This window comes from Oncorhynchus mykiss, chromosome 7 (assembly GCF_013265735.2).
Source record: "Oncorhynchus mykiss isolate Arlee chromosome 7, USDA_OmykA_1.1, whole genome shotgun sequence".
Classification (NCBI taxonomy): domain Eukaryota; kingdom Metazoa; phylum Chordata; class Actinopteri; order Salmoniformes; family Salmonidae; genus Oncorhynchus; species Oncorhynchus mykiss.
The window spans coordinates 9433835-9459979 of NC_048571.1; the positions used below are offsets into that span (position 1 = coordinate 9433835).

At 49.1% G+C, this 26145-nt stretch overlaps 1 protein-coding gene across 2 annotated transcripts in view; it reads left to right on the plus strand.

Moving 5' to 3' along the window:
* Positions 1-26145, plus strand: part of LOC110515808 (receptor tyrosine-protein kinase erbB-4) — a 479351-nt gene that overhangs the window by 248560 nt on the left and 204646 nt on the right. For both annotated transcript variants that reach the window (XM_036982454.1, XM_036982455.1), the window contains exon 3: positions 24077-24263. In XM_036982454.1, coding sequence (XP_036838349.1) covers positions 24077-24263 — 187 coding nt within the window. The remainder of the gene's footprint in view (positions 1-24076; positions 24264-26145) is intronic.

The following is a 26145-nucleotide window of genomic DNA, read 5'->3' on the forward strand; positions in this document are numbered from 1 at the left end:
CTGAGCCCTTAAACCCCTGTACACCTGAGCCCTTAAACCCCTGTACACCTGAGCCCTTAAACCCCTGTACACCTGAGCCCTTAAACCCTATACACCTGAGCCCTTAAACCCTGTACACCTGAGCCCTTAAACCCCTGTACACCTGAGCCCTTAAACCCCTGTACACCTGAGCCCTGAAACCCCTGTACACCTGAGCCCTTAAACCCCTGTACACCTGAGCCCTGAAACCCCTGTACACCTGAGCCCTTAAACCCTATACACCTGAGCCCTGAAACCCCTGTACACCTGAGCCCTTAAACCCCTGTACACCTGAGCCCTTAAACCCTATACACCTGAGCCCTTAAACCCTGTACACCTGAGCCCTTAAACCCCTATACACCTGAGCCCTTAAACCCCTGTACACCTGAGCCCTGAAACCCTGTACACCTGAGCCCTTAAACCCTATACACCTGAGCCCTTAAACCCTGTACACCTGAGCCCTTAAACACCTATACACCTGAGCCCTTAAACCCCTGTACACCTGAGCCCTGAAACCCTGTACACCTGAGCCCTTAAACCCTATACACCTGAGCCCTTAAACCCTGTACACCTGAGCCCTTAAACCCCTATACACCTGAGCCATGAAACCCCTGTACACCTGAGCCCTGAAACCCCTGTACACCTGAGCCCTTAAACCCCTGTACACCTGAGCCCTTAAACCCCTGTACACCTGAGCCCTTAAACCCCTGTACACCTGAGCCCTTAAACCCCTGTACACCTGAGCCCTTAAACCCTGTACACCTGAGCCCTGAAACCCCTGTACACCTGAGCCCTTAAACCCTGTACACCTGAGCCCTTAAACCCCTATACACCTGAGCCCTGAAACCCCTGTACACCTGAGCCCTGAAACCCCTGTACACCTGAGCCCTTAAACCCTCTACACCTGAGCCCTTAAACCCCTATACACCTGAGCCCTGAAACCCCTGTACACCTGAGCCCTGAAACCCCTGTACACCTGAGCCCTGAAACCCCTGTACACCTGAGCCCTGAAACCCCTGTACACCTGAGCCCTTAAACCCCTGTACACCTGAGCCCTTAAACCCTATACACCTGAGCCCTGAAACCCCTATACACCTGAGCCCTTAAACCCCTGTACACCTGAGCCCTGAAACCCCTGTACACCTGAGCCCTGAAACCCCTATACACCTGAGCCCTTAAACCCCTGTACACCTGAGCCCTGAAACCCCTGTACACCTGAGCCCTTAAACCCTATACACCTGAGCCCTGAAACCCCTATACACCTGAGCCCTTAAACCCCTGTACACCTGAGCCCTGAAACCCCTGTACACCTGAGCCCTTAAACCCTATACACCTGAGCCCTTAAACCCCTGTACACCTGAGCCCTTAAACCCCTGTACACCTGAGCCCTTAAACCCCTGTACACCTGAGCCCTTAAACCCTATACACCTGAGCCCTTAAACCCCTGGACACCTGAGCCCTGAAACCCCTGTACACCTGAGCCCTTAAACCCTGTACACCTGAGCCCTGAAACCCCTGTACACCTGAGCCCTTAAACCCTATACACCTGAGCCCTGAAACCCCTGTACACCTGAGCCCTTAAACCCCTGTACACCTGAGCCCTTAAACCCCTGGACACCTGAGCCCTGAAACCCCTGTACACCTGAGCCCTTAAACCCTATACACCTGAGCCCTGAAACCCCTGTACACCTGAGCCCTGAAACCCTATACACCTGAGCCCTGAAACCCCTATACACCTGAGCCCTTAAACCCCTGTACACCTGAGCCCTGAAACCCCTGTACACCTGAGCCCTTAAACCCTATACACCTGAGCCCTGAAACCCCTGTACACCTGCGCCCTTAAACCCCTGTACACCTGAGCCCTTAAACCCCTGTACACCTGAGCCCTTAAACCCTATACACCTGAGCCCTGAAACCCCTATACACCTGAGCCCTTAAACCCCTGTACACCTGAGCCCTGAAACCCCTGTACACCTGAGCCCTGAAACCCCTATACACCTGAGCCCTTAAACCCCTGTACACCTGAGCCCTGAAACCCCTGTACACCTGAGCCCTTAAACCCTATACACCTGAGCCCTGAAACCCCTATACACCTGAGCCCTTAAACCCCTGTACACCTGAGCCCTGAAACCCCTGTACACCTGAGCCCTTAAACCCTATACACCTGAGCCCTTAAACCCCTGTACACCTGAGCCCTTAAACCCCTGTACACCTGAGCCCTGAAACCCCTGTACACCTGAGCCCTGAAACCCCTGTACACCTGAGCCCTTAAACCCCTGTACACCTGAGCCCTGAAACCCCTGTACACCTGAGCCCTTAAACCCCTGTACACCTGAGCCCTTAAACCCCTGTACACCTGAGCCCTGAAACCCCTGTACACCTGAGCCCTTAAACCCTGTACACCTGAGCCCTGAAACCCTGTACACCTGAGCCCTGAAACCCTTGTACACCTGAGCCCTTAAACCCCTGTACACCTGAGCCCTTAAACCCCTGTACACCTGAGCCCTTAAACCCCTGGACACCTGAGCCCTGAAACCCCTGTACACCTGAGCCCTTAAACCCTGTACACCTGAGCCCTGAAACCCCTGTACACCTGAGCCCTTAAACCCTATACACCTGAGCCCTGAAACCCCTGTACACCTGAGCCCTTAAACCCCTGTACACCTGAGCCCTTAAACCCCTGGACACCTGAGCCCTGAAACCCCTGTACACCTGAGCCCTTAAACCCTATACACCTGAGCCCTGAAACCCCTGTACACCTGAGCCCTGAAACCCTATACACCTGAGCCCTGAAACCCCTATACACCTGAGCCCTTAAACCCCTGTACACCTGAGCCCTGAAACCCCTGTACACCTGAGCCCTTAAACCCTATACACCTGAGCCCTGAAACCCCTGTACACCTGCGCCCTTAAACCCCTGTACACCTGAGCCCTTAAACCCCTGTACACCTGAGCCCTTAAACCCTATACACCTGAGCCCTGAAACCCCTATACACCTGAGCCCTTAAACCCCTGTACACCTGAGCCCTGAAACCCCTGTACACCTGAGCCCTGAAACCCCTATACACCTGAGCCCTTAAACCCCTGTACACCTGAGCCCTGAAACCCCTGTACACCTGAGCCCTTAAACCCTATACACCTGAGCCCTGAAACCCCTATACACCTGAGCCCTTAAACCCCTGTACACCTGAGCCCTGAAACCCCTGTACACCTGAGCCCTTAAACCCTATACACCTGAGCCCTTAAACCCCTGTACACCTGAGCCCTTAAACCCCTGTACACCTGAGCCCTTAAACCCCTGTACACCTGAGCCCTTAAACCCTATACACCTGAGCCCTTAAACCCCTATACACCTGAGCCCTTAAACCCCTGTACACCTGAGCCCTGAAACCCCTGTACACCTGAGCCCTTAAACCCTATACACCTGAGCCCTGAAACCCCTGTACACCTGCGCCCTTAAACCCTGTACACCTGAGCCCTTAAACCCCTTTACACCTGAGCCCTGAAACCCCTGTACACCTGAGCCCTTAAACCCTATACACCTGAGCCCTGAAACCCCTGTACACCTGAGCCCTGAAACCCCTGTACACCTGAGCCCTTAAACCCTATACACCTGAGCCCTGAAACCCCTATACACCTGAGCCCTTAAACCCCTGTACACCTGAGCCCTGAAACCCCTGTACACCTGCGCCCTTAAACCCTATACACCTGAGCCCTGAAACCCCTGTACACCTGAGCCCTGAAACCCCTGTACACCTGAGCCCTTAAACCCTGTACACCTGAGCCCTGAAACCCCTGTACACCTGAGCCCTGAAACCCCTGTACACCTGAGCCCTTAAACCCTATACACCTGAGCCCTGAAACCCCTGTACACCTGAGCCCTGAAACCCCTATACACCTGAGCCCTTAAACCCCTGTACACCTGAGCCCTGAAACCCCTGTACACCTGAGCCCTTAAACCCTATACACCTGAGCCCTGAAACCCCTGTACACCTGCGCCCTTATACCCCTGTACACCTGAGCCCTTAAACCCTGTACACCTGAGCCCTGAAACCCCTGTACACCTGAGCCCTTAAACCCTATACACCTGAGCCCTGAAACCCCTATACACCTGAGCCCTTAAACCCCTGTACACCTGAGCCCTGAAACCCCTGTACACCTGAGCCCTTAAACCCTATACACCTGAGCCCTGAAACCCCTGTACACCTGAGCCCTTAAACCCTATACACCTGAGCCCTTAAACCCTATACACCTGAGCCCTGAAACCCCTGTACACCTGAGCCCTTAAACCCTATACACCTGAGCCCTGAAACCCCTATACACCTGAGCCCTTAAACCCCTGTACACCTGAGCCCTGAAACCCCTGTACACCTGAGCCCTTAAACCCTATACACCCGAGCCCTTAAACCCCTGTACACCTGAGCCCTTAAACCCCTGTACACCTGAGCCCTTAAACCCCTGTACACCTGAGCCCTTAAACCCTATACACCTGAGCCCTTAAACCCCTATACACCTGAGCCCTTAAACCCCTGTACACCTGAGCCCTGAAACCCCTGTACACCTGAGCCCTTAAACCCTGTACACCTGAGCCCTTAAACCCCTATACACCTGAGCCCTTAAACCCCTGTACACCTGAGCCCTGAAACCCCTGTACACCTGAGCCCTTAAACCCTATACACCTGAGCCCTGAAACCCCTGTACACCTGCGCCCTTAAACCCTGTACACCTGAGCCCTGAAACCCCTTTACACCTGAGCCCTGAAACCCCTGTACACCTGAGCCCTTAAACCCTATACACCTGAGCCCTGAAACCCCTGTACACCTGAGCCCTGAAACCCCTGTACACCTGAGCCCTTAAACCCTATACACCTGAGCCCTGAAACCCCTATACACCTGAGCCCTTAAACCCCTGTACACCTGAGCCCTGAAACCCCTGTACACCTGCGCCCTTAAACCCTATACACCTGAGCCCTGAAACCCCTGTACACCTGAGCCCTGAAACCCCTGTACACCTGAGCCCTTAAACCCTGTACACCTGAGCCCTGAAACCCCTGTACACCTGAGCCCTGAAACCCCTGTACACCTGAGCCCTTAAACCCTATACACCTGAGCCCTGAAACCCCTGTACACCTGAGCCCTGAAACCCCTATACACCTGAGCCCTTAAACCCCTGTACACCTGAGCCCTGAAACCCCTGTACACCTGAGCCCTTAAACCCTATACACCTGAGCCCTGAAACCCCTGTACACCTGCGCCCTTATACCCCTGTACACCTGAGCCCTTAAACCCTGTACACCTGAGCCCTGAAACCCCTGTACACCTGAGCCCTTAAACCCTATACACCTGAGCCCTGAAACCCCTATACACCTGAGCCCTTAAACCCCTGTACACCTGAGCCCTGAAACCCCTGTACACCTGAGCCCTTAAACCCTATACACCTGAGCCCTGAAACCCCTGTACACCTGAGCCCTTAAACCCTATACACCTGAGCCCTTAAACCCTGTACACCTGAGCCCTTAAACCCCTGTACACCTGAGCCCTTAAACCCTATACACCTGAGCCCTTAAACCCTGTACACCTGAGCCCTTAAACCCTGTACACCTGAGCCCTTAAACCCCTGTACACCTGAGCCCTGAAACCCTATACACCTGAGCCCTTAAACCCTATACACCTGAGCCCTGAAACCCCTGTACACCTGAGCCCTGAAACCCTATACACCTGAGCCCTTAAACCCTATACACCTGAGCCCTTAAACCCCTTTACACCTGAGCCCTTAAACCCCTGTACACCTGAGCCCTGAAACCCTATACACCTGAGCCCTTAAACCCTGTACACCTGAGCCCTTAAACCCCTTTACACCTGAGCCCTTAAACCCATGTACACCTGAGCCCTGAAACCCTATACACCTGAGCCCTTAAACCCTATACACCTGTGTCCTGAAACCCCTGTACACCTGAGCCCTTAAACCCTATACACCTGAGCCCTGAAACCCCTGTACACCTGAGCCCTTAAACCCTGTACACCTGAGCCCTTAAACCCCTTTACACCTGAGCCCTTAAACCCTATACACCTGAGCCCTGAAACCCTATACACCTGAGCCCTTAAACCCTATACACCTGAGCCCTTAAACCCTATACACCTGAGCCCTTAAACCCCTTTACACCTGAGCCCTTAAACCCCTGTACACCTGAGCCCTGAAACCCTATACACCTGAGCCCTTAAACCCCTGTACACCTGAGCCCTGAAACCCCTGTACACCTGAGCCCTGAAACCCCTGTACACCTGCGCCCTTATATCACAATATCTTCTGTGCTAAAATATGGTGTCTTAAGATGGTCATAAAATGTATCATTTTAACCATTTGATTTGGAAATGTAGGACCCTTGTAGCTATTAAAATATATATATATACATGTATGTATGTGTGTATATATATGTATATATATTTGAGGTAGTGTGTGTCTGTGTGTATATATATATATATATATAAAGCAATTATTTGATGAACCATGTAATAGTAATGCAAACCAATTCTGGGCCAGAACAAATGAAACGTGGTTATCCTCTTTACTGAGTTTATATTGTGTTATTTAAAGCAGCTTCTTATAGTGTTGTATAGTCATTGAGGAGGTGTGAGATCTGGGTCGTATTCACACATACAGCAAACAGAAGAACACAGGGAGCGACTACCTCAACCTGGGGTAATAAGAAACTCTTGTTTAAATGTTCAATTTTAAAACACTTTGTTACGGTGTGCTCTAATGAATACGACCCTGCTGTCACTTATACCTGGCAACGTGTCTCCTCCCATATTGCCCACAATCCTTAGTAAGTCAGGGCATAATTATTTATTCAGAAAACAACATTTTATTATTTCGGTCAGACATGATGTAGGTTCTTATAAAAGCCTTTCTGTATGTGAGTTGTATTAAAATAGTAATGAGAAGTAGATTCTACAGCGTGGCTCATGTTGACTATCCCTTTATGTAAGCAGCATTGATCAAAGACCCTGTTGTATGTTCATGTGTTCCAGCTCTGTAATCACATGCTAATGTCCGTAGTTCCCATCGTGTTCACAGGCCCACTCCACTCATTCTTTCATTCTTAGGGTAATGAGAGACAGGAACAGAAAGAGAGAGAGGGGGAGGGACACAGAGACAGAGAGAGACAGAGAGAGACAGAGAGAGACAGAGAGAGACAGAGAGAGACAGAGAGACGGAGAGAGACGGAGAGAGACGGAGGGAGAGAGACAGAGAGAGACAGAGAGAGACCGAGAGATGGGGAAAAGAGAGAGACAGAGAGAGAGAGAAAGAGAGACAGAGAGAGACAGAGAGAAAGAGGGAGAGAGACAGATAAAGAGAGAGACAGAGAAAGAGAGAAAGAGAGAAAGAGAGAGAAAGAGAGAGAGAGAAAGAGAGATAGGAAAAGAAGATAAAGACAGAGAAAGAGAGAACGAGAGAGAGAGAGAGATGGGAAAAGAGAGGGAGAGAGCGAGACAGACTGAGAGAGAAATACCTTGGTATTTAGGCCAAAGCCTACACCATAATGAAAGTTTTTCCCAGTGCACTCATAAGTGTCACTAAGTGTCACTAAGCAGCCGTCTCGACAGGTGCCCCCGGCTTTGGCGGTGGTGACACCAGTGCCTGTGCCTCTCTGACTCGCAGCCCAGCTGCTGTGCCCTGAGCTCCCTGCCTCGGATATTAAAATGCATTATTCCGCCACCGTTTCATTTATGAGTCTGTGTAAATTGTTTCCCTCTGCGGCTTTTTAATATCTGCCTCTCACAGCTGGTTTGGGCATATATGCACCGCGTCACGCCGCCTGCCATGCAGAACAGAAGAAACAGATTGCGTTCCTCAGTGACAGTGACATTTATATTGTGTGGCTGCTGATTGGGATGCAGGACGACATACTGGAAGGGTCTCAAGATAGAGCCTAGCGGCACGCCGGGTCCCCAGCCTCTGATGATTAGACAGTTTAGAAGGTTTAGAATGTTCACAGACGGCCAGTATCTGACCTCGGGAGGGCCAGGGGGCGCATGAGAACGTCCCCGGAGCCTGCTGGAACTGACTCATTGACTCCTGAGTAAAATCATGCTGATTACGTGACTTTATTCCTGCCGGGCTGGTGGCCATTCTTCCTCTTTCTCTCTCCTCTCTCTCCTTCTGGGATATAGCTACAGCTCCTTCAAGGTGCTGGTTCTGGCAGGAAAACTGGGCTCCCAAAGGACAAGTTCAAACCCGCACACTTGGAAAATAGGACAAATTCGATTGACTTAGAATCAGGCTATATAGAATCGGGCACATACATGACCGTGTGTCATTCTGTTCTGTTTCAAAGCAACATGTTGTGTACAGAGTGCATTTGCGATGGTTGTCGTCGTAAGTTTCGTAACACCTTTAGTGTCTCTGTTGACTCCCACTTCCTCCTGACGTGGCCTCCAGTCTTTTGTTTTTCATCTTGTCATTTCCATTTCACCCACGGTGCCAGTAAATGTTTGTGGACAACAAAGCCTCCCGCCACGGGGAGATGCAGCTCATAAACACAGTGCTGATATGGGGACCGATTCGCTGGCTGACGCAATAAACCTCATAGATGGGCATCAGTCAGCCAGCTGCAGGTTATGCTCATGCTAATGCTAGCCCCTGTGTCATCTCAAAGTCATGTTGAATGCACTGAGGGCTCGACAACACATTAGAATGAATACAATCTCTTCTCTTGTATTGTTGCTACGGTGTAATATATTCTCTGTTTTGTTTCTGTGAGAAGATGTATCTGTGTGTCACCTTTGATATTCTAATCTGCATCATCTTCGATGATTATCCCCATTTTAGGGTAAATCAAAGCACTTACAACCTCTTTCTGAATCTCTTTAGAATGAGCGGCTCCAGATAGTTGACTGCCCCCATGATTACGTGGAATTTCCTTCATCTCTTTTCTGAGATAAAAGCCTTCCAGTCCCCCATGTTGGAAGTGGGTTCAAACCTTCCAGTCCCCCATGTTGGAAGTGGGTTCAAACCTTCCAGTCCCTCATGTTGGAAGTGGGTTCAAACCTTCCAGTCCCTCATGTTGGAAGTGGGTTCAAACCTTCCAGTCCCCCATGTTGGAAGTGGGTTCAAACCTTCCAGTCCCCCATGTTGGAAGTGGGTTCAAACCTTCCAGTCCCCCATGTTGGAAGTGGGTTCAAACCTTCCAGTCCCTCATGTTGGAAGTGGGTTCAAACCTTCCAGTCCCCCATGTTGAAAGTGGGTTCAAACCTTCCAGTCCCTCATGTTGGAAGTGGGTTCAAACCTTCCAGTCCCTCATGTTGGAAGTGGGTTCAAACCTTCCAGACCCTCATGTTGGAAGTGGGTTCAAACCTTCCAGTCCCCCATGTTGGAAGTGGGTTCAAACCTTCCAGTCCCCCATGATGGAAGTGGGTTCAAACCTTCCAGTCCCCCATGTTGGAAGTGGGTTCAAACCTTCCAGTCCCCCATGATGGAAGTGGGTTCAAGCCTTCCAGTCCCCCATGTTGGAAGTGGGTTCAAACCTCCCAGGCCCCCATGTTGGAAGTGGGTTCAAACCTTCCAGTCCCCCATGATGGAAGTGGGTTCAAACCTTCCAGTCCCCCATGTAGGAAGTGGGTTCCATTTGAAGTGAAACGCCACAGAGAGAGAGAGAGAAACACCAAATATACAGTGCCTTCGGAAAGTATTCGGACCCCTTGACTTTATCTACGTTTTGCTACCTTACTGCCTTTTTTATTTAGTTATTCCACCTTTATTTCACCTTTATTCCACCTTTATTTCACCTTTATTCCACCTTTATTTAACCAGGTCAGCTAGTTGAGAACAAGGTCTCATTTACAACTGCGATCTGGCCAAGATAAAGCAAAGCAGTGTGACAAAAACAACAATGTAGAGTTACACATGGGATAAACAAACGTACAGTCAATAACACAATAGAAAAATCACTGTACAGTGTGTGCAAATGTAGTACGATTAGGGAGGTAAGGCAATATATAGGCCATGGAGGAGAAATAATAAACATGTTGCATTAACACTGGAGTGATGGATCAAATCCAAGTTTATTTGTCACGTGCGCCGAATACAACAGGTGTAGTAGACCTTACAGTGAAATGCTGAATACAACAGGTGTAGTAGACCTTACAGTGAAATGCTGAATACAACAGGTGTAGTAGACCTTACAGTGAAATGCTGAATACAACAGGTGTAGTAGACCTGACAGTGAAATGCTGAATACAACAGGTGTAGTAGACCTTACAGTGAAATGCTGAATACAACAGGTGTAGTAGACCTTACAGTGAAATGCTGAATACAACAGGTGTAGTAGACCTTACAGTGAAATGCTGAATACAACAGGTGTAGTAGACCTTACAGTGAAATGCTGAATACAACAGGTGTAGTAGACCTTACAGTGAAATGCCGAATACAACAGGTGTAGTAGACCTTACAGTGAAATGCCGAATACAACAGGTGTAGTAGACCTTACAGTGAAATGCTGAATACAACAGGTGTAGTAGACCTTACAGTGAAATGCTGAATACAACATGTGTAGTAGACCTTACAGTGAAATGCTGAATACAACAGGTGTAGTAGACCTTACAGTGAAATGCTGAATACAACAGGTGTAGTAGACCTTACAGTGAAATGCTGAATACAACAGGTGTAGTAGACCTTACAGTGAAATGCTGAATACAACAGGTGTAGTAGACCTTACAGTGAAATGCTGAATACAACAGGTGTAGTAGACCTTACAGTGAAATGCCGAATACAACAGGTGTAGTAGACCTTACAGTGAAATGCTGAATACAACAGGTGTAGTAGACCTTACAGTGAAATGCTGAATACAACAGGTGTAGTAGACCTTACAGTGAAATGCTGAATACAACAGGTGTAGTAGACCTTACAGTGAAATGCTGAATACAACAGGTGTAGTAGACCTTACAGTGAAATGCTGAATACAACAGGTGTAGTAGACCTTACAGTGAAATGCTGAATACAACAGGTGTTGACTTACAGGCTCTAACCAATAGTGCAAAAAAGGTATTAGGTGAACAATAGGTAAGTAAGGAAATAAAAACAACAGTAAAAAGACAGGCTATATACAGTAGCGAGGCTATAAAAGTAGGGAGGATACATACAGACACCGGTTAGTCAGGCTGATTGAGGTAGTATGTACATGTAGATATGGTTAAACTGACTATGCATATATGATGAACAGAGAGTAGCAGTAGTGTAAAAGAGAGGTTGGTGGGTGGAGGGACACAATGCAGATAGCTCAGTTAGCCAATGTGCGGGAGCACTGGTTGGTTGGCCCAATTGAGGTAGTATGTTCATGAATGTATAGTTAAAGTGACTATGCAAATGTGATAAACAGAGAGTAGCAGCACCGTAAAAAGAGGGGTTGGGGGGGCGGGGGGGGCAACACAATACAAATAGTCCGGGTAGCCATTTGATTACCTGTTCAAGAGTCTTTTGGCTTGGGGGTAAAAACTGTTGAGAAGCCTTTTTGTCCTAGACTTGGCACTCCGGTACCGCTTGCCATGCGATAGTAGAGAGAACAGTCTATGACTGGGGTGGCTGGGGTCTCTAATCATTTTTACACCGCCTGGTGTAGAGGTCCTGGATGGCAGGCAGCTTAGCCCCAGTGATGTACTGGGTCGTACAGACTACCCTCTGTAGTGCCGAGCAATTGCCGTACCAGGCAGTGATGCAACCAGTCAGGATGCTCTCGATGTTGCAGATGATGATGTGCAAGTAGAGATCCTGGGGTGCAAAAGAGCAAAAAAATGTAAATAACAATATGGGGATGAGGTAGTTGGGTGTGCTATTTACAGATGGGCTGTGTACAGGTACAGTGATCTGTAAGCTGCTCTGACAGCTGATTCTTAAAGTTAGAGAGAGCGATATAAGTCTACCCGCTTCAGTGATTTTTGTAGTGCGCTCCAGTCATTGGTAGCAGAGAACTGGAAGGAAAGGTGGCCAAAGGGGGTGATATATACCTGCTGGAGCGCGTGCTACGGGTGGGTGTTATTATCGTGACCAGTGAGCTGAGATAAGGTGGGGCTTTACCTGGCAGAGACTTATAGATGACCTGGAGCCAGGAGGTTTGGCGGTTAATATGTGGGGCAGCCAATGAGAGCGTACAGGTCGCAGTGGTGGGTATTATATGGGGCTTTGGTGACTAAACGAATGGCACTGTGATAGACTACATCCAATTTGTTAAGTAGGGTGTTGGAGGCTATTTTGTAAATGACATCGCCAAAGTCAAGGATCGGTAGGATGGTCAGTTTTACGAGGGTATGTTTGGCAGCATAAGTGAAGGATGCTTTGTTGCAAAATAGATTTTACTTTGGATTGTGAGTCTGGAAGGAGAGTTTAACCAGAAACCTAGGTATTTGTAGTTGTCCACATATTCTAAGTCAGAACCGTCCAGAGTAGTGATGCTAGGCGGGCAGGCAGGTGCGGGCAGCGATCATTTGAAGAGCATGCATTTCGTTTTTTAGCATTTAAGAGCAGTTGGAGGCCACGGAAGGAGAGTTGTATGGCATTGAAGCTCGTCTGGAGGTTAGTTAACACAGTGTCCAAAGAAGGGCCAGATGTATACAGAATGGTGTAGTCTGCATAGAGGTGGATCAGAGACTCACCAGCAGCAAGAGCGACATTATTGATATATACAGAGAAATGAGTCGGCCCGAGAACTAAACCCCCCATAGAGACTGCCAGAGGTCTGGACAACAGGCCCTCCGATTTGACACACTGAACTCTATCTGAGAAGTAGTTGGTGAACCAGGGGAGGCAGTCAAACCAAGGCTATTGAGTCTTCCTTATTCTAAACGGATTAAATATATTTTATTTCTCAGTAATCTACACACAATACCCCAGAATGAGAAAGTAAAAACAGGCTTTTAGACATTATTGCAAATTAATATTAAATGAAAAACATAAATACCTTTTTTACGTAAGAACTTTGCTATGACACTCGAAATTGAGCTCAGGTGCATCCTGTTTCCATCACTGACATGTTTTTACAACTTGATTGGAGTCCAGTGGGGTCAATTCTATTGATTGGGCGTGATTTGGAAAGACACACACCTGTCTATATAAGGTGCCACAGTTGGTTGAAGGAATTGTTCGTAGAGCTCCGAGACAGGATTATGTCGAGGCACAGATCTGGGGAAGGGTAGCAAAAAATATTCTGCAGAATTGAAGATCCCCAAGAACACAGTGGCCTCCATCATTCTTAAATGGACAAAGTTTGGAACCACCAAGTACTGTGTAAAGGGTCTGAACACTTGTGTAAATGTGATATTTCAATGTATAATTCTTTATTTAATCAATTTTAGAATAAGGCTGCAACGTAACTAAATGTGGAAAAAGTCAAGGGGTCTGAATACCTTCCGGATGCACTGTGCAGATATGAGAGAGAGAGAGAGAGAGAGAACAAGAGTTGACCATAGAAAATAGCCCTCTCAGCCAGCTGCTTCTGAGGCTCAGTTCACTATCCTACCAACACAACAAAGACTCATGACAGCACTCAGAACAATCTGACTGACAAAGCAAAAATAAAAAGATATCACCTATTGGAAAGACACCAATGGTGCCCGTTGACTGTGCTGTGTGGTAGTGATGGAGTACCCAGCACAGCACTCATGGTGCCCGTTGACTGTGCTGTGTGGTAGTGATGGAGTACACAGCACTCATGGTGCCCGTTGACTGTGCTGTGTGGTAGTGATGGAGTACACAGCACTCATGGTGCCCGTTGACTGTGCTGTGTGGTAGTGATGGAGTACACAGCACTCATGGTGCCCGTTGACTGTGCTGTGTGGTAGAGGATGTGCCAGCAGTGCTCTCGCTACCCCAGCCAGCTGTGTCTGCCGGGCTGTGAACCTGAGTCCACAGCTGACATGCACCACTGCTTCTCTCCTTGACTCTCACCGACCGACTCCATCTGTATGGAGATGGGTGGTAATCACCATAATATAATGTGTGTTCCATCTCTTGTATTTCATAATGGTGTCATTATACTTTTTCTCTCAGTTTTTCTCTCGCTCATTCAGACAACGGGAACAGGTGGACTATTAATTATGCGTTGAAATATGGATCCCTCCGCACTCCACTTCCGTTCCCCCTCCCTTTACGGCACATTCCAACTCGGTCACTACACTCTCCTCTATTCCCACTCCTCTCTCATTTTCATCTCAGCTCTTCTTCCACCTTCCCATTCCCTTCTTCTTCCTCTCATTTAACCTTCTCTCTCCTCTACCTCTTCCCCATTCCTTCTCTTTTCCCTCTTCCTCTTCCCCATTCCTTCTCTTTTTTCCTCATCCTGTCCCCTTCACCCCTTCACCCTCTCCTCATCTCTCTCTCCTCTCCCTCCCCCTATTCTCTCATTCTGTCTCCCTCCCCTCCCCTCATCTCTCTCGTCTCCCTCCCCATATTCCCTCATCCTGCCCCTCTCCCCTCCCTCATCTATCTCTCCTCTCCCTCCCCATATTCTCTCTCACTTTCACACATTTGTATCTTCCCTCTATCTTTTCTTCCCTATTCCTTTTCACCTTATTTCCCCATCTCTCTGCATCTCTCCATCTCTCTCCATCTCCCCATCTCTCTCCATCTCCCCATCTCTCTCCATCTCCCCATCTCTATCCATCTCTCCATCTCTCTCCATCTCCCCATCTCTCTCCATCTCCCCATCTCTCTCCATCTCCCCATCTCTCTCCATCTCCCCATCTCTCTCCATCTCGCTGCATCTCTCCATCTCTCCATCTCCCCATCTCTCTCCATCTCCTAATCTCTCTCCATCTCCCCATCTCTCTCCATCTCCCCATCTCTCTCCATATCCCCATCTCTCTCCATCTCTCTCCATCTCTCTCCATCTCCCCATCTCACCATCTCTCTCCATCTCTCTCCATCTCTCTCCATCTCTCCATCTCTCTCCATCTCCCCATCTCTCTCCATCTCTCTCCATCTCTCCATCTCTCTCCATCTCCCCATCTCTAACCATCTCCCCATCTCTCTCCATCTCTCTCCATCTCTCCATCTCTTTCCATCTCTCCATCTCTCTCCATCTCCCCATCTCCCCATCTCTCCCTCTCCATCTCTCTCCATCTCCCCATCTCTCTCCATCTCTCTCCATCTCTCTCCATCTCTCCCCATCTCTCCATCTCTCTCCATCTCCCCATCTCTCTCCATCTCTCTCCATCTCCCCATCTCTCTCCATCTCTCTCCATCTCTCTCCATCTCTCCATCTCTCTCCATCTACCCATCTCTCTCCATCTACCCATCTCTCTCCATCTACCCATCTCTCCATCTACCCACCTCTCCATCTCCCCATCTACCCATCTCTCCATCTACCCATCTCTCCATCTACCCATCTCTCCATCTACCCATCTCTCCATCTACCCATCTCTCTCCATCTCTCCATCTCTCTCCATCTCTCTCCATCTCTCTCCATCTCCCCATCTCTCTCCATCTACCCATCTCTCCATCTACCCATCTCTCTCCATCTCTCCATCTCTCTCCATCTCTCTCCATCTCTCTCCATCTCCCCATCTCTCTCCATCTACCCATCTCTCCATCTACCCATCTCTCCATCTACTCATCTCTCCATTTCTCCATCTCCCCATCTACCCATCTCTCCATCTCTCCATCTCCCCATCTACCCATCTCTCCATCTACCCATCTCTCCATCTACTCATCTCTCCATTTCTCCATCTCCCCATCTACCCATCTCTCCATCTACCCATCTCTCCATCTCTCCATCTCCCCATCTACCCATCTCTCCATCTACCCATCTCTCCATCTACTCATCTCTCCATCTCCCCATCTACCCATCTCTCCATCTCTCCATCTACCCATCTCTCCATCTACCCATCTCTCCATCTCTCCATCTACCCATCTCTCCATCTACCCATCTACCCATCTCTCCATCTATCTATCTCTCCATCTACCCATCTCTCCATCTACCCATGTCTCCATCTACCCATCTCTCTCCATCTACCCATCTCTCCATCTACCCATCTATCCATCTCTCCTCATCTCTCCATCTCCCTTCTCTTATTTCCTCTCTCCCTCAGCCATTACCCATCTCTAACCTCTTGTCCTCACCAGCCTCCTCTCCCCTCCTCACTTGTTACATATCTCCTACAGTATGTCTCTTCTCCTCACTTGTTACATATCTCCTACAGTATGTCTCTTCTCCTCACTTGTTACATATCTCCTACAGTATGTCTCTTCTCCTCACTTATTACATATCTCCTACAGTATGTCTCTTCTCCTCACTTGTTACATATCTCCTACAGTATGTCTCTTCTCCTCACTTGTTACATGTCTTCTACAGTATGTCTCTTCTCTCCACTTGTTACATATCTCCTTCAGTATGTCTCTTCTCTCCACTTGTTCCATGTCTCCCCGATCTCTTCTCTCCACTTGTTCCATGTCTCCCCGATCTCTTCTCTCCACTTGTTCCATGTCCCCTATATCTCTTCTCTCCACTTGTTCCATGTCCCCTATACCTCTTCTCTCCACTTGTTCCATGTCCCCTATATCTCTTCTCTCCACTTGTTCCATGTCCCCTATATCTCTTCTCTCCACTTGTTCCATGTCCCCTATATCTCTTCTCTCCACTTGTTCCATGTCTCCCCGATCTCTTCTCTCCAATATTTCTGCTCTCTCTATGTACCAATCTTACACACTCTTTTTCTTCTCTTCACTTCCTGGTCTCATCCCTCTCTCTGGTCTCTATACTGACCAGATGTGTCTCTGCACTGTATATGAGGAATACTCTTAGAGCAGATTTCAACGTTAAGTTTGTGGGTTAAGCAGAAACATGCAAGCCTCCAACCATCACCTAATAGATATGTGTGTGTTGCACCAAACACAAACTAAATGAAATGCTGATTCAAATATGTTTTATGTTGATTGGTCACATGCTGGTAACTACTGTAATTATGGCTGGATAAGTATTCATTCCCTCAGTGCGAGCTAACACACACACACATGCACACACAGCAAACACACACACACATAGAGCACACACAGCACACACTAACATGTCCCGGAGGACTGGTACTGGAGCGATAAACCCTGCGTCACATACAGTGTAGGCAAACACAGAGATGTCAGCTAGATGAAGCTGTATAATAAATTAATCAAGCCTGGCTGTTGTTTCCCTCTCAACGCTGACTATCCCTGAAGTTGCCAAGAACAATTTACAAACAAATGTCAAATTCACAAATGGTCTGGAGGAGAAACAGAGATCTAGAGAGGGAAGAAGAGGCCGGTGAGGATAGGGAAGAGGAGGCAGGGGGAGAGGGAAGAGGAGGCATGGGGAAGAAGGAAGAGGAGGCAGGGGGAAGAAGGAAGAGGAGGCAGGGGGGAGAGGGAAGAGGAGGCAGGGGGGAGAGGGAAGAGGAGGCAGGGGGAAGAAGGAAGAGGAGGCAGGGGAGAGGGAAGAGGAGGCCGGTGGGGAGAGGGAAGAGGAGGCAGGGGGGAGAGGGAAGAGGAGGCAGGGGAGAGGGAAGAGGAGGCAGGGGGAAGAAGGAAGAGGAGGCATGGGGGAGAGGGAAGAGGAGGCCGGTGGGGAGAGGGAAGAGGAGGCAGGGGGGAGAGGGAAGAGGAGGCCGGTGGGGAGAGGGAAGAGGAGGCCGGTGGGGAGAGGGAAGAGGAGGCCGGTGGGGAGAGGGAAGAGGAGGCCGGTGGGGAGAGGGAAGAGGAGGCCGGTGGGGAGAGGGTAGAGGAGGCCGGTGGGGAGAGGGTAGAGGAGGCCGGTGGGGAGAGGGTAGAGGAGGCCGGTGGGGAGAGGGAAGAGGAGGCCGGTGTGGAGAGGGAAGAGGAGGCCGGTGGGGAGAGGGTAGAGGAGGCCGGTGGGGAGAGGAAAGAGGAGGCCGGTGGGGAGAGGGAAGAGGAGGCCGGTGGGGAGAGGGAAGAGGAGGCCGGTGGGGAGAGGGTAGAGGAAGCCGGTGGGGAGAGGGTAGAGGAGGCCGGTGGGGAGAGGAAAGAGGAGGCCGGTGGGGAGCGGGTAGAGGAGGCCGGTGGGGAGAGGGTAGAGGAGGCCGGTGGGGAGAGGGTAGAGGAGGCCGGTGGGGAGAGGGTAGAGGAGGCCGGTGGGGAGAGGGAAGAGGAGGCCGGTGGGAGGAGGGAAGAGGAGGCCGGTGGGGAGAGGGTAGAGGAGGCCGGTGGGGAGAGGAAAGAGGAGGCCGGTGGGGAGAGGGAAGAGGAGGCCGGTGGGGAGAGGAAAGAGGAGGTCGGTGGGGAGAGGAAAGAGGAGGCCGGTGGGGAGAGGGTAGAGGAGGCCGGTGGGGAGAGGGAAGAGGAGGCCGGTGGGGAGAGGGTAGAGGAGGCCGGTGGGGAGAGGGTAGAGGAGGCCGGTGGGGAGAGGGAAGAGGAGGCCGGTGGGGAGAGGGAAGAGGAGGCCGGTGGGGAGAGGGTAGAGGAGGCCGGTGGGGAGAGGGTAGAGGAGGCCGGTGGGGAGAGGGTAGAGGAGGCCGGTGGGGAGAGGGAAGAGGAGGCCGGTGTGGAGAGGGAAGAGGAGGCTGGTGGGACTGCACTAGTCTTTGTTTGACTGACTGTACAACAGTGTTTTTGCTAATTGCTCGCCATTGTTACGAGAACTGACGCTGCCGAGTCAACGCAATGCATGATGGGAAGGTGACCCGCTGTGCCTCCGCCTGCGCCTTGGAGCTTTGAGCTTGGTTGTCACGGCAGCAGAGGCAGGTGCTTGTTGATGAGTGTGTGTGAGTGTCTGTGTTGGAGATGGAGAATGTACTTTTGCATAGTAGTGTGTCTTCCATTGTAGTCTAACAATGTTCTATTCTACTCTATATCACACAGCGTTATTAGAATTCCATGATTCTAACCACATCTGTGAGAGGAACAACCAGGCCATCGTTTGGGGGATTCCCCTCTATGAATCAATCACGTTTTATTTGTTCAGGGTTTATCTTCTTAGAGCCTGAGAGAACTCTCATCACATTTAAGGTTATTGGCATGAAGGAAAGTACTGTTCTTTAAGCTGCATCTCTCCAGATGTGTTTTCATAAAAGTCAAGATGGAGAGAGAGAGAGAGAGAGAGGGAGGGAGGGAGGGAGGGAGAGAGGGAGGGAGAGAGGGAGGGAGGGAGAGAGGGAGAGGAAATGCAGGTGCTTCTGTTTATCTTCCCCTGGGTCTTTCTCATCTCTCTTCTACTCATCCTCTCTTCCCTCTCCTGCTACCTTCTTCTCTCTTCATCTTCTCCTCCTGCTACCTTTTTCTCTCTTCATCTTCTCCTCCTGCTACCTTCTTCTCTCTTCATCTTCTCCTCCTGTTACCTTCTTCTCTCTTCAGTCTCTCCTCCTGCTACCTTTTTCTCTCTTCATCTTCTCCTCCTGCTACCTTCTTCTCTCTTCAGTCTCTCCTCCTGCTACCTTCTTTTCTCCTCCTGCTACCGTTTTCTCTCTTCATCTTCTCCTCCTGCTACCTTCTTCTTTCTTCAGTCTCTCTTCCTGCTACCTTCTTCTCTCCTCCTGCTACCTTCTTCTCTCTTCATCTTCTCCTCCTGCTACCTTTTTCTCTCTTCATCTTCTCCTCCTGCTACCTTCTCGCTTCATCCTCTCCTCCAGCTACCTTCTTCTCGCTTCATCCTCTCCTCCAGCTACCTTCTTCTCGCTTCATCCTCTCCTCCTGCTACCTTCTTCTCGCTTCATCCTCTCCTCCTGCTACCTTCTTCTCTCTTCATCCTCTCCTCCTGCTACCTTCTTCTCTCTTCATCTTCTCCTCCTGCTACCTTCTTCTCGCTTCATCCTCTCCTCCTGCTACCTTCTTCTCTCTTCATCCTCTCCTCCTGCTACCTTCTTCTCTCTTCATCTTCTCCTCCTGCTACCTTCTTCTCTCTTCAGTGTCTCCTCCTGCTACCTTCTTCTCGCTTCATCCTCTCCTCCTGCTACCTTCTTCTCTCTTCATTTTCTCCTCCTGCTACCTTCTTCTCTCTTCATTTTCTCCTCCTGCTACCTTCTTCTCTCTTCAGTGTCTCCTCCTGCTACCTTCTTCTCGCTTCATCCTCTCCTCCAGCTACCTTCTTCTCACTTCATCCTCTCCTCCTGCTACCTTCTTCTCGCTTCATCCTCTCCTCCAGCTACCTTCTTCTCACTTCAACCTCTCCTCCTGCTACCTTCTTCTCTCTTCATCTTCTCCTCCTGCTACCTTCTTCTCTCTTCAGTGTCTCCTCCTGCTACCTTCTTCTCTCTTCATCCTCTCCTCCTGCTACCTTCTTCTCTCTTCATTTTCTCCTCCTGCTACCTTCTTCTCTCTTCATCCTCTCCTCCTGCTATCTTCTTCTCTCTTCATCCTTTCCACATCATCTCCTCCTGCTAGCTACTTCTATTCCACAGAAAATATTGAGCCGGTGGCTCTCTAAATGCAATTTAAGAGCAGAAGGAAATTAAATAGTGTCAAAGTTTTAAAAAATGTATCCAAAAGAGGGTGATGAAAAACACAGCAAAGTGTTAATCGTTTAATTGAATGAGCTAAATTACAAAGCAGAATTATCCCTCCATGCATTTCTTATTTCCCCCTCTCCCTCTCATCGCTCCCTCTCATCTCTCATCTCTCATCTCTCATCTCTCATCTCTCGTCTCTCGTCTCTCATCTTTCATCTCTCATCTCTCATCTCTCACCTCTCCCTCTCATCTCTCATCTCTCATCTCTCCCTCTCATCTCTCATCTCTCATCTCTCATCTCTCCCTCTCATCTCTCATCTCTCCCTCTCGTCTCTCATCTCTCATCTCTCCCTCTCATCTCTCCCTCTCATCTCTCCCTCTCATCTCTCATCTCTCCCTCATCTCTCATCTCTCATCTCTCTTCTCTCATCTCTCATCTCTCCCTCTCATCTCTCATCTCTCCCTCTCATCTCTCATCTCTCCACTGGTGGCTGGTGCTGAAAGACTTTCCTTGTGTTGCTAGGCATTGCTAAGCAACAGTTTGAGCCAATTCTCTGTCGGTTCTCCATGGTTTGCCGTCGGTGCCCGGAGGCTGGCACTGGGAACGAGGCACCATCACCACCGCAACGGGGCTGGGGCCGTCCGCCAGCCTGAGGCTCCTGCAGATAGGTCTAGAGCAGAGCAACATCCCTGTGGCCCTGCGAAAGCATCCTCGGCAGGCATAGGGATGTTACTGCCGAGCTAATGATGCCGGGGCCAATGATGGATCATATCCGGCCCGGGGCACCAAACACAAGGGTTAGTGTGAGGTCACCCTCGCTGAAAGAGAAACATCATGCCTCACCATTCTTGGGAACCACATCACAAAGCCCCCACAGTAACATCTAATGTTGGAATCATACTTCTTCTGTCGGAGAATGAAAAAGTCACAGATTTGTAGTGAGTGTTGTTGAATAGCTGTTTGAGTTTGACTATAACCTAATGACAGAATGTTCAGGAGAAAACGTTGAAGTTTGAGAGCATTAAAAGGTTTTCTTACACTTATTCCTGGTAATATGAAATGTTATTGGAAAACATTCCAAAGGAAGTCTCTTATGAATAACGTCTCACTCAAAACAGCATTGACACAGATTCTTTGTTGTGTTTTGTTTTAATTCCCAGTGATTGACGCATTATAATCACGCTAATAAAACAGTGTTTTGTCTCCTCTTTCTTCTCCTCTGTACATTGTATTTCAATAAAGCCCAAAGTGAGCAGTCCATGTAGACTGACTGACTGACTGACTGAATTATGGACTAACTGACTGAATGACTGACTGAATGAATTACGGACTGACTGACTGAATGACTGACTGACTGCACGACTGACTGACTGACTGAATGACTGACTGAAGGACTGCATGAATGACTGACTGACTAAGACTGACTGACTGACTGAAGGACTGCACGACTGACTGACTGAATGACTGACTGAAGGACTGCATAAATGACTGACTGACTAAGACTGACTGACTGACTGAAGGAATGAATGAAGACTGAATGAATGACTGACTGAATGACTGAATGAATGACTGACTGAATGACTGACTGACTGAATGAGACTGACTGACTGACTGACTGAATGAATTAATGAATGAATGAAGCTACTCTGCTTGGTAACCTGGCTGTCATCAGGAAGGGAAAATACAGCCAGGCATGTGTCCAAAATGTCACCCAGTTCCTTTAACAGTGCACTACTTTGGACGTGGATCCATATAGGGCTCTGATCAAACGTAGTGCATTAGTGAGTGAGGTACCATTTCAGACACACCCATGGCTTGTTTTGAGCTGTCCCTCTCCCCGAGTCTCCCCTAAGGTCAAGACAAATCAAACCAGCTCTTCTCCACCCCGCTCCTAACCAATCAGCAACATCATTACTGACCTGTCTCTACTCATTAAAACCACTCTTTATAATCATCCCATAGCCTCGGATCGTTTCCCCCCCTAACTTATCATTTCAAACAACTTTTCACGTTCCTATACGGACCCCATTAGGAATTCTTATATGAGTAATGTCATGTAACTCCTCCGTTATATCACTGAATATCAATTGTGCCGCGGTGCTGCGGGGCCACTGACAAAATACAAGTGCTTCAGTAAATTTACCGAGAGCCCAGAACCCCGGCCACAACGTTGAATAATTCAGCCATCAAATGGTAAGAGCCTCTCTAGAGATACTTAGCAATTAAATGAGTCTATATTGTGCATGCACTGCCATCCATATGGATCCTATAAGAAATTGTCGGCCATTCGGGCTCCTATAATGTAGTGTTGTGATTGGAGCTGCCAGTGGTGACTAGTGCAGCGAGCGACTGTGTTACCGTGTCTGGCGTGCGGATGATAGCAGTCAGTTGACGTGCTGTGTCAGCACGTCAGATGTATTTTTAATGACCACAGAGACCCAGGGAGAGGTAGCTGGTGCATAGGGACTGATCTGGGACCAGTATAACCTGCCGCCTGATTTTTACACGGACACACACACACCTCCACAAAGTAAAGCCATCCCACTGACTGAACGAAGCCCAGGTCCCGGTAATGATAGCATGTGTCAGCTTGCGATTGGCTGTCAGGATGATTGACGGCAGGGCTCCAGAGCTCATTATCTCGCCCAGTGTTATTACAGCTCTGTGATTGGACGTACTTCTAGCCCCCAAGTAAACTGCTTGGCACAAGTAGACAAAGTTTTTATTTTCAACTGGCTTCTCCAAAGCAGCAATCCTGAGCTGAGGACAAGCTGCTGTCTGAAGAAGTGCTCTACAAAACATCCTCCACCAAATTATTAACAATGAGCCATCATTCAAGATGCCTTTCTTAGCTCAGTACACAATGCTGGTTTATACAAGCAAATATTGTTGAACAGTTCAACACATACACATTTATGTGCAAGATAGATGAAGTAAACAAACAAAAATTGGGGGGACAGATCCGGACTAGGTTGATCGACAGGAAGTTTGGGGGGACAGATCCGGACTAGGTTGATCGACAGGAAGTTTGGGGGGACAGATCCGGACTAGGTTGATCTACAGGAAGTTTGGGGGGACAGATGAGACTAGGTTGATCTACAGGAAGTTTGGGGGGACAGATAAGGACTAGGTTGATCTACAGGAAGTTTGGGGGGACAGATCCGGACTAGGTTGATCTACAGGAAGTTTGGGGGGACAGATAAGGACTAGGTTGATCTGCAGGAAGCTTAGGGGGACAGATCCGGACTAGGTTGATCTACAGGAAGTTTGGGGGGATAGATGAGACTAGGTTGATCTACAGGAAGTTTGGGGGGATAGATCAGGTAGTCTGTTGAAGATGTACTTCAATAAATAGTGGCCTGACTGTAAATTTCTCTAACTTTGCCACTCTCTCTCTCTCTGTCTGCATCCCTCTCTCTCTCTCTCTCTCTCTCTTTCTCTCTTTCTGTTTCTCTCTGCATCTCTCACTCTCTCTTTCTCTCTTTCTGTTTCTTTCTCTCTCTTGCTCTCTCTTTCACTCTTTTTCTCTTTCTGTTTCTCTCTCTCTGTTTCTCTCTCTCTGTCTGCATCTCTCTCTCCCTCTCGCTCTCTCTCTCTCTCTCTCTCTCTCTCTCGCTCTCTCTCTCCCTGCTTCCTCTAGTCTATCCGAGAGGTGACAGGCTATGTGCTGGTAGCTCTGAACCAGTTTGACTCCCTGCCCCTGGAGAACCTTCGCATCGTGCGGGGCACCAAGCTTTACGAGGGACGCTACGCCCTGGCCATCTTCCTCAACTACCGCCGCGACGGCTTCTACGGCCTCAGACAGCTGGGCCTTCGCAACCTCACAGGTCAGGGGCCCAGTGCAGACTAATCTAAACTCACCTGTCTGACTCAGTCACACCATCTTTCCATTTCTCTCACGTCCTCCTTCTCTCTATCTCCCTAGCCTGCTTATTGTTCTGTCCTTCTCTCTATCTCTCTATCACTTCCTCCTTCTCTCTATCTCCCTAGCCTGCTTATTGTTTTCTCCTTCTCTCTATCTCTCTATCACTTCCTCCTTCTCTCTATCTCTCTATCACTTCCTCCTTCTCTCTATCTCTCTATCACTTCCTCCTTCTCTCTATCTCTCTAGCCTGCTCATTGTTTTCTCCTTCTCTCTATCTCTCTATCACGTCCTCATTCTCTCTATCTCTCTAGCCTGCTTATTGTTCTGTGCTTCTCTCTATCACTTCCTCATTCTCTCTATCTCTCTAACCTGCTTATTGTTCTGTCCTTCTCTATCTCTCTATCACTTCCTCCTTCTCTCTATCTCTCTAACCTGCTTATTGTTCTGTCCTTCTCTATCTCTCTATCACTTACTCCTTCTCTCTATCTCTCTAACCTGCTTATTGTTCTGTCCTCTATCTCTCTATCACTTACTCCTTCTCTCTATCTCTCTAGCCTGCTTATTGTTTTCTCCTTCTCTCTATCTCTCTATCACTTCCTCCTTCTCTCTATCTCTCTATCACTTCCTCATTCTCTCTATCTCTCTATCACTTCCTCATTCTCTCTATCTCTCTATCACTTCCTCCTTCTCTCTATCTCTCTATCACATCCTCATTCTCTCTGTCTCTCTATCACTTCCTCCTTCTCTCTATCTCTCTAGCCTGCTTATTGTTCTGTCCTTCTCTCTATCTCTCTATCACTTCCTCCTTCTCTCTATCTCTCTAGCCTGCTTATTGTTCTGTGCTTCTCTCTATCTCTCTATCATTTCCTCCTTCTCTCTATCCCCTAGCCTGCTTATTGTTCTGTCCTTCTCTCCATCTGTCCATCACTCTTCTTCTCTTGATCTCTCAAACATTTCCTCATGGTCTTATGTTCTATCTCAATCAAAACTGTGGCCTCCATGGTTTGCTGAGGGATGTGCCTGGGGGAATGGTAACTGTGGCCTCCATGGTTTGTTGAGGGATGAGACTGGGGGAATGATAACTGTGGTCTTTCCATGGTTTGCTGAGGGATGGGGCTGGGGGAATGATAACTCTGGCCTTTCCATGGTTTGCTGAGGGATGGGGCTGGGAGAATGATAACTGTGGTCTTTCCATGGTTTTCTGAGGGATGGGCTGGGGGAATGATAACTGTGGCCGTTCCATGGTTTGCTGAGGGATGGGGCTGGGGGAATGATAACTGTGGTCTTTCCATGGTTTGCTGAGGGATGGGGCTGGGGGAATGATAACTGTGGCCGTTCCATGGTTTTCTGAGGGATGGGGCTGGGGGAATGATAACTCTGGCCTTTCCATGGTTTGCTGAGGGATGGGGCTGGGGGAATGACAACTCTGGCCTCTCCAGGGTTTGCTCAGGGATGGGGCTGGGGGAATGATAACTCTGGCCTCTCCATGGTTTGCTGAGGGATGGTGCTGGGGGAATGGTAACTCTGGCCTCTCCATGGTTTGCTGAGGGATGGGGCTGGGGGTATGATAACTGTGGTCTTTCCATGGTTTTCTGAGGGATGGGGCTGGGGGAATGATAACTGTGGCCGTTCCATGGTTTGCTGAGGGATGGGGCTGGGGGAATGATAACTGTGGCCGTTCCATGGTTTTCTGAGGGATGGGGCTGGGGGAATGATAACTCTGGCCTTTCCATGGTTTGCTGAGGGATGGGGCTGGGGGAATGATAACTCTGGCCTCTCTATGGTTTGCTCAGGGATGGGGCTGGGGGAATGATAACTCTGGCCTCTCCATGGTTTGCTGAGGG